General features: G+C 50.6%; 1 protein-coding gene across 1 annotated transcript; it reads left to right on the top strand.

The window, feature by feature from the left end:
- Positions 1-4,428: 4,428 nt before the first annotated feature.
- PHYSODRAFT_523533 (hypothetical protein) lies at positions 4,429-4,995 on the top strand (the record flags this gene model as incomplete). Its single annotated transcript, XM_009536474.1, has 2 exons — positions 4,429-4,660; positions 4,730-4,995. 2 exons carry the CDS (start codon positions 4,429-4,431, stop codon positions 4,993-4,995), a joined length of 498 nt encoding a protein of 165 aa, XP_009534769.1.
- Positions 4,996-9,822: the final 4,827 nt, after the last annotated feature.

The following is a 9,822-nucleotide window of genomic DNA, read 5'->3' on the forward strand; positions in this document are numbered from 1 at the left end:
ATGGACGATGGTGGACAGTTTGCGAGACACACACTTTAAAGAGGTAATCCAGGGCTTTCTTCCATAGGAATTAGATAGTGTATCTCATAGAACTCCGGTCAAGGTTAGCTTCAATTTATTGGTTCTTTTGTCCTTGATTTGGAGGCTGTTGGGGTTAAGGGGCAGTCGCAGGCTTAGGCATAACCAGGTGTAGTATTGAACCGCTGTTGTATGCATCATATTGCCTTATCCATTGTCCCGGAGCGAATGAAGCTAAAACGACTATCAATTCACCACCTTATAGAATTTAATGCTGAGCTTGTATCAGTTTGAATGGCAAGAACGATTTGGGCAATGAGCTGGCTTTCGTGCGAAATCCAATCTTATCAACGCTTCTATGTAGTTTTACGACTGGCCAAATCTAAAACAGGTTTACGACTTCGTTTTAGGACATGCCCTATCTGAGGTTATTTGAAGCAGCGACCATAGTCAACAATGCCTCAAACTAAGTCTTGACCAATTTATTATTTCTATGTCTATCCTACAGCACAATAACCCCCACTTTGGCAAGAAGTACGCGATCCTAGTAACCGGCATGACGTACTACAGCTACACCAAGTTTTGCGCCGGTTGTGTCCCGCGCCTTGCTGTCAAGAAGAGTGGCCTCATCAATAAGAAGAACAGCCACTTGGTTAACCACGTAGTGTTGATGGATGTCGTACAGCCCGTAAGGCCATACCCCTGGTATTACAAGCGCGGACCCCAAGGAGCTGATGTACCTCTAACAGTGCTTTGGCACCGGATTACGATAAGCTCGGCCACTTGGCTAGAGAGGGTGCTACCGGGCGCCAGTTGTTGCACCCGCATGACAACCTACAGCCCGGCTTTCGAATGGAGCGCATTTGTACCACAAAGAAGGTCATGACGTGGCTAAGCAAAAACAACTTCTTCCCGGTCCGAGCGATGCCCTGCATGTACACCCTTGTGTTGTCGCTGTACGGTGGGAGGTTTGGCAGCAGGCAGCAGAGTGGTACGGGATTAGAAACACATCAGTGTGAGCGGGAGCGGGAACAGGAAGAGGGAGAGGGAGAGGACACTTGGACAGTTGAGGCAGGAAACGAAAAGCGATTGCATTTGGCCGTTGCAGGCTTACGAGCTTGGTGTGGCTGTGGAACCTCCGCAGCCACCAGTTCTACAGGACATGTACTAACAAAGTTATTACAAGTTTGTGTATGCTATATCTTAGTTTTTACGTAAATACGTTGTAGTTGAAGACCGCTGTCTTGACACCCTCCCTCAGTCTGAAATATTCTAACCGATAGGTTGAGCCCAAAATATTTTAAGGTTTGAAAGGAGATCCGCGTCCCAACTTTCTCAGCTGGGAGAAGCCCTCCCTGCTTCGGGACTCCGCTCATTCTTCTGTTTCAAGCCTCGCGCGTACGAGGCAGACGCACGAGGTATCGTGCCAGGACTCACATTCTCACAGAGCGTAGTGCCTGCTGCAGCTTGCTTGGCTACTTTGTTGGATACTCCGACTCATCCGAGGGCTGCTATTTTAGCAGAAGGACTACCAGCGTGGCCTACATAGTGAGCTGCAGTATGCGCACGTGTGCAGCTGTCTGCCACAACCAGAGTGATATGCCGGAGTGCTATTCGTTCTGCGGACTGTTTGCGGTGAATAATTGTATGCAGATTCGAGACTACATCGACGAAGGGGACATGCGATACGTGGTGTGCAAGCTACGCCTGTCGAAAGAAAACCGGAATACCACGGCAACTGGCTAACTGGGGGGGTATTCTATTAATGCCCTCCATTATGCCCTCCGGCTTAAGCAGTACGACATGCTGAATTTATCCCGGCCCACAAAGGAGCTTCACTTGCCTCAGCGTTACCTCTACAAAGCGATTGCAGAATCGCCGCGTCGCCGACTGTTCATTGTCGGCAGACCTCCTGGACAAGAACACGCAAAATTTCTTCAGCTTCAGCTTGACACCATCGAAAAGTAACATTATCACAAGAGGTGAAACTGTATGCACGGCAAAATCCCAAGCCTTACTCTTCACGACCTCATACTATTTAAATGCAGTGCGCGGTTGTGCAGACATCCAGAATCTTATACATGAGTAGTACGTACTTAAGCTGTCATCTTTTCAAGACTTTGAGTATTATCCTATTGGTATTCTCTTCAGCTCTACTCAAATCAGTTGAGCTTCAGCAGAACGTGGTCGGTCCTTGAGTCGTTGCAACGTTACTGCTGATATAACTAGACTTATCAAACACGACTGGTAACACTCTACACAGTGTGCTCAGTTGTGTGACATGCAGGTATTCTTGGGACCCAAATGAAGTAACTTGGCCAATATTAAGTTCATTTACATCAAATCCAGAGTATGATAGGGCTCCTTAGGCGCCGCAACATTTTTAGCATTTCTAAATCTGCAAGCTAAGAACTTTGTAGAGACTCTACAAACCCAAATATCCCCAGGGGAAATTCGGTCTATCCCGTCATTACTCAATACAATCCAACCTTCCTAATTATAACCCGTCATTCATCATTATAAGAGCATCTTCAGCGGCGGGGCCTTATTCTGAGGTATAGTGGGGTCTTTGTTACCACATTTTTGTAGTTGAGACCTGAGCAGACCGACTTATTCCCATCCCTGAGTTCTAAAGCGAGCCTTATAAGTGCGTTCCACGCTTTGAAATTGCATTAAGTTTTGTTGCAACCTTTCGACCCTTCAGTTTTGTATGGGTGGAATTACGATTGGGGTCTTATATTTAAGACTCAAAAACCAATCTATAAGTTACTGTGAAGCTAAAACTTGCAATAAGACCTGCCGCGGGGAGCCTTAAGTTTCGGCTAAATCGTAAAAGCCTTTGTTTTACCGTTTGAGACCAGCAATGCTGGAGATGCTCTTGTTCCCAGAACAACCCGATATTCATCTTTGTTACTCAACCTTCCCCATAATAGCTTGATAATGTTAGCTTGGTTATGTAATAAAAACAAAGCCAATCAATCATTTCTTACGTCGGCAACCATACAGTTTCCCATCCATCCATTCACTTAGTTTATCCTTCTGAGTCTAATTCGTCCCAGCTAGTACCGGGTCTTAGTCGCTATGTAGTTCTTGGAGTATTAAGCTCCCTGAAAACTCTAGCAAACTTCCAATACAGGTCCACCGTCCATTTCCGAAGCTTGGCCTTGATCTCACCGACGGGCTTCTGCGCACACGCTAGTTTGCGCTATGTCGAAGCAGTTAGCGACTAAAATTGCTGCTGGGATGTGTTAGACTCGGAGGAATATTCTTTAGAGGCAAATCGGCATGGTCCAGACGGAGGTGGCCTCAAACCGACCGATAGACCAGTACGCCTAGGTCCACTGCGATTCCTTCGCCTTGATCGTGAATTCATGGATTTGGAGGCGATATTTACGCAGTTAGGTGGTTGTATGGAGCTGGCATCAGGCCTCCCGATTATGGCATGCTATTTTCAATACTACCCAGATCAACCATGGCCCTCGCCACGCGCCACGCCACCTTCACCCCGGCGGAGGGGGGTCCTACTTCCGTCCGTGTCGCGGCGACATGGACGATACAATCTCGGAGTACTTTCACTGTCATGGTGCGGACACAGACCCGTCGCAATGGCTGCACGAACCTCATGCAATACGTGCGTCGGGAGCACCCGGACTACGAGTCTATGATGCTGGCTGCTCCTACAGCTGAGACTAGCTCAATCATGAACTACGTTCGCCGCTCAGCTCAGACCGTGTAGGACTGGCCTGACTGGATCGTCAAGAACGACCTATCGATGCATTTCTGCGAGAACCAAGCTGCAAAGCGACAAGTAATACATGATTGCTTCTAACTACGATACCTACTTTTAGTGTGATGTCCTGTAGATTCCAATTTGGACTACGCGCCATGGAAGGCCTCACTCGGATTGTGGAGCGCTTCATTGCCGCCGAGATGCCCGCACGATTGGACTCACCTTCGACGGCTGGAGCCACGCGTCGGAGCAATTTGTCGAATGTCTTCGCTTGCTACGAGGTGGACGGCGTCACGAAGACCCCCCTGCTGCCCCCCCCCCCCCCCCTACTCCTTGTGATTCTTTTAATCACAGTTTAATTTTCTTAAGGCCGTGTTCGACTTGCACCCCATCCAGTTGCTTTAGGCTACATACAGCCGAATTTTCTTAATTCAGCTCATTTGCAATTTGAAACACCCAACACGTGATCCAGCTCAATATGCTCAAAAGATCTGGATTTGAAATTCGGGCCTAGGCTGAATCGGGCTGGATACACCTGCCTTTTTATAGTCTCTCAAACTAACAATTTGTCCGAAACCAATCCCTTTTGAACCGAGCTTGAATGTGGTATAATTTTGTGCAGGCTGGAGACCACGCTTACGTGATTCGCCAAGACACATGATGGAGCTCGGAAGTTTTCAATGGTGAACCGCTATTTTCGAATCCTGGAGCACCTCGCCACGACGGACGATGCCCTGGTGGGCATCCCCCCGGCGCCGGCAAGCAACAAGCAGCTTCGGGGGCTGCTCAAAGGCCTGAAGAAGATCGAGTCCGTGATCAAGGTCCTCCAAGGCAAGGGCGAGAGTTTGCTGGATGTGCACGTGTGGTTCGACGGCTTAATCCCAATTATGAGACAGTACGTCACGTATCTCGGTATGTTTTTTTTTATTGTTTGCATGATAATCGTCATTGGGCTCTAAACAAATTTATTGCATGTAACAGGGCCCCGCGCCGACATTGTGCACAGACCTGACTTTGAGTCGGGCTGCGTTCGGGTCCTGGAAGGGAAGACGAGCCGCCCCACGCGAGGCGAGAAAGCTGCCTTGCACCCGTTCCGCTGCGAGGATGCGAGCGACCGACCTAATGGCCAAGACGCAGAGAGCGGTGATAAGGGCTCATTCGTAGATCGGCTCCAAAAGCGACACCGCTTAGCAGCGGTGGAGCCTAGATACGAGCTGCTGGGGGAACCCTTCCTACGTCTAACGTAGCTGAGCGTTTTTTTAACGTCGCCGGAACAGCGTACGACCATGCGCGGCACAGCCTTCAGCTGGTCACGCTGGAGATGCAGCTCTTCCTTCGACAAAACGTGCAGAATTGTTCGGTCCAAACGATAGATGTAGCCACAAGATAAAAGGGTATTAAGCTGTTCTCTTATGTATGTGTTGGTAGTTGATAATGATATTATTTACCGACGCTAGAGAAGCAATTTATGTTGTGAAGGTGGACAAATAGCAGTATCATAATCGGGAGGCCTGGCTGTCCTCACGAAAACATCTGTCGGAGTAAATGAGCGCTCGTGCTTCCAATGGTGCCATCCGATTATAACCCAACAAGTGTTGCCGCCAGTGGTAGTGGGGTACAACCAAATCGAATTGATGACATATAGTATGTAGTCTTTTCAGTGCTCTAAGGAGTCCATACTAATATTATTTACTGATGGGTCGGAACCTGTCCAAAATAGAGACCGCTTGTCTCGCAAGAGAGCTGACTGCGCCGTTTCGGCGCCTGTTACTTGGTTAAAGCGACCCTTCACGCTCAGAATGCTTTCGACGCGCTTTTTGCGAACAATCACAGATTTACTGAACCGATACTATGTTGAAATGCAGAGTGACCCCTGAGTATGCATTTTATGATAAATGTATTATCGGCACAAGGTGTCGGAGTAGTGGGAAATTACATTTTCCGCTTTTCTGGATGATTAGAACAGTTTGTGGTCATTTAACGGGACTCAGAATTCCAGACTACCAAACACTGGTTAGGTCCAAAAGATCGGCATTTATATCTACGCTACTTATTGTAATATAAATATCTATGGAAGGACCCAAGCAAGACATTTAGGCCGTGGTCACGTTAGAGCAACAAGGAGTACATTTTCTTCCCGCACTTTGCGCTCCGTAAGCCTGGCCGTAACCCCTCTGTCACCGCGTTCACGTGCCCAACAGTCTCGCAGCTCCCATCCGGGCCAACTTCATCACTCGAACTGTCGTTTTCCTCCTGGTACGTCGATCCCGCGCTACCGACACTTGGTAGGCCCTTCATTACCCCCCCCCCCCCAGGTGTTCCAGCTGATTCACTATGTTCACTTGTAACCACAGTAGTTACATCAATACAAATATTGTATCACCTATAAAAAATATTTATACGGGATCAGCACAATTAGAACTTGTTGTATGCTGCACTGCTAAAGTAGTCGCAGGCGTTTAGTTGCTATAGGGCAACCGCAAAGATGGCAACTTAGAGAAGAAATCCTGGTAAGTGCACTTGATGCGTAACACATCCACCTCTACCGTCACGTGAAAGCTATCAAAGTTGCTCTATAATTGCTTGCACTATAAGATTACTGGTTACACAACGAAGTTACAACGTGTAATCTGGTGAAACCCTTCTAATCGTTTCGATACAATGTGATATACAAAGGTTTGGACTAAAAGGTGAAGACATATCGGCCTTACTGGCGGCATGCGCCAACTTTGAGCCCGGGTTGCTCGGCCGGTATATAGAACTAGACAACGTAGCCACCTTCATTTTAAGGCCGTGTTTGTTGAGGAGGCAATACGTATTATCTCGGACATACTACATATTATCCCAACGAACGTATCGCTTCATAATACGTATCGTCTCAGAACTAGTGCTTTTCAAAATAACCAGACTAATCATGAAAATCTCGTCGATTAAATCTAATACCAGCAATCATCATTAAAATCCTGCAGTAGCTCAGTATCGGGCAAGAAAGCAGCAGTAAGCACTTTAAATATTTGCTACTGAAATATAGATATCACGTAGTTTAAGTGCGGTTACGGAAATATTGGTGAATTAGCGAACTTTGTTCTGACTACCCCCCCCCCCCCCCCCCCCCCCCCGACGAGAAAACATCTGGTATTTTTTCGGAGTCCGTTAAAGCGTAGAGGATAAGTGGGCCAATAATTGACTACATCGGATGCAAGAAGCTTCGGGAGCCGAACTTGATTTTGGCTCTCGGTACGAACATTTACACAGACATCAAGTGCATGGTCGACCAAGCTTAAGAGAAAAGCAGCGGTTCTGATGAGTTAGATTGGTCGTCCTACGAGTACGAAATTATGCCGATTTCTAGTGATAATAACTAATAAATAGAGCTTTGCGGCGCCTGGTGAGCCGCTACAACTGGGCTCCGCAATTTTTTTTACCATATCAACTCTCGCATAATACCCAATTCTCCTTTCCAGTATAGGCAAGCTCGTCTTCAGCTATGAGCGCGCGCTTGTACTATAAGATGTATTAATCGTTATGTCATAAATTTGTATTACCCCAATACGTCCAAACCAGCGAGATAGAGAAACAATGAATATTTATAAGTACGAAGACGTAAATCGCGGACGATGTCTTGCGCGTGACAAGGTGTTAGTATGCCATATTGCTTGTAGGCTTATGAGTTATGGCGAGTAATCAAAAAATAGTAAACAGAAAATGATGCGCAGTTAAGAAAAGCGCAAGTGAGATGTGATAAGCTTTCTCGGCAGAAGCAGTACCAAACTGCGGGTTAAGTCCGGTAGATCTGGCTGGAATGACAGTGTCAGTTTTCCTGGGAGACCAGCTTGCTGGTTTACCAGCCTCACAAACTTTAATTCGTCACGCAATGTATTGTGGTGTAGTACCCCGCGGAAGAAGTGGGCGCGCCGGGCGCCGGAGGAAGAAGGCGCCGGGACGCGAGTGATGGACTTCGACGCGGCTGCTGGAACGCGACGCGGATTGATGAGCGCGACGCAGGGCCGAGCTCGACGGGAAAGTCGGTGTGGGTGATGGGCCGTGAGACACGGTGCCAGAATCCAGTGCGACGCGTAATCATCCGACGGGTCGACCAGCGCACCCGGTTCTGCAAAACGCGCCGACCCTAAACCCCGCCGAGCAAAACGCGCCGACCCTAACCCCCGCCGACCAAAACGCGCCGAGGTAAGATCTTGATTGCGCCACGCAAACCAGGTTGAAGGACGGCAGTGCAAGCACGACAAAAGTAGGGATAGGCCCAGAGCGGTAGGCTTAGCAAGCAGTAGTACAGAGTAGCCAGTAGCAAGGACATAGGATAGGGTAAGGACTCAGTCCCGAAATTTCTCTGAACCACAAAGACCTCCCGTCTTCTCCGAGGTTCCAGGGGACCACCAAGCGCCGGCAAGTAGAGCCGCCTCGATATCGCGGCCCCCCGTCGTTTGCTGGTTCGGGTGCTCACCCCCCACAGACCCGTGCTGGAACAAAGGCACGTTAAACGTATACCGTTTAGGTGGGCGCCCGATAACGCGCTGCCTAGGCGAAGGACCGCACTGGCCTGATAACCGCCGTGCACTAGACCCCCCGTGTAGGCCCGATAACGCCACACAAGCCCCAGGAAACGCCGGCCCGATAACGCCGCACGCCCGACGGGAACGCCGAGGAAACGTCGGCCCGATAACGCCACACGCCCAAGGCTCGACGCCCTACGACAAGGAACAAGCGTCAACACAAGAACCCCCCCCCCCCAACTCCGAAGCCTGCGAAGACTTGGGCCTGTATTTCGAAGATACGCTACTCCAACAACCGGGAATAATTCGCTCGGCGCGACCGCTATCCAGACGCGCCGAGTTTGTGCGAGATCGCATTCGCGAGATTTCTGCGAGGGCGCTAATCCACAATGGTGCCGTGACCCGGGAGTACTACTTCGAATGACGGGCTAACGATCCAAGAGGCATCGAAGGCAGGTGCGCAGTCGGCGGGAAGGTCGCCGACCGCAAGAGAGTACATTGAGAGACCTGTCGCGTCGTGGAGCTCTGAGGGAACCTTCACGACAGGCCACGGGGCCAGCGACGACCAGGAGGGCTACGAAGAACAGTTTGCCGTTCCCGATGCGGCTCCCGACGAGGGAGCCGCGAAGGGCCGCGACGCAAGTCGCGGTCCTACTGGTCGGAAGCCTGCAAAGGCCGACGACCAACAACAACCCACCGCCAAGCCAGCCACGAAGCGCAAGCCGCCCAAGAGGAAGAAAAAGAAGCTGCGCGCGCCGGACTCGGCGGAGGAGTCGCTGTCCAAGCCGCAAGGCAAGGACACGGGACGTCAGTACACCGTCGAGGAGGTACGGTACGTTGTGGCGCGCACGGAGCTCTTCCGTCTGCTAGAACAAGACCCAATCTTGGTCTTCCTCAAGCCCATGCTGATGAGCAACTTTACAGGCCCCTTCGTGGCGCCGGACTTCAATAGTCTCACCAGCGTTGCCCACGCCGCGCCGACTCTCTTCCGGATGCTACGTGACTCGGGGTTCGTGCTGGGGGCTATCGAGATGGAGAGGCTGTGCGATTGGGACCTCAAATCTTGGTTACGTGCGATTCGCGTCGTGCAGGAGCCCTTGACGATTCTCGCCGGATCCGTCAAACAAGACGCGACGAGTTCCGCGACGGGCCAAGACGCGCCGAGCCCCTCGGCGGGTCCAGCCCAGACTTCGACGACCACGCCCTCGCCTCCACCTCGATACCAATCGAGCGTGGACTCCGACAGCAGTTTCGAGTCGCCCAAGTGCATGCCCATGAACCGGCCGCCGCGCGTCATGCAGCTATCCGCGGCGCCCACACGCACAGAGGTGACGAAACCCGCCGAGGAGGTGCTTCCCAAGGCCTTGAGAGAATCTATCATCAAGCTGATGCAGACGACAGTGATTAACACCCCGCGCGCCGACACGGCCGCAATTCCGACGGGGCCGAAGCCGCCCGCGAATCCCACACCCACGGTAGCTTGCCCCCAGGAGGCAGCGGATGTCGCCATGGAGTCGGTCAGTTCGCGTTCTTCGACGAGGTCCAGAACTCGACGCGACGCGG

Source organism: Phytophthora sojae (assembly GCF_000149755.1).
Source record: "Phytophthora sojae unplaced genomic scaffold PHYSOscaffold_9, whole genome shotgun sequence".
NCBI classification, from domain to species: domain Eukaryota; phylum Oomycota; class Peronosporomycetes; order Peronosporales; family Peronosporaceae; genus Phytophthora; species Phytophthora sojae.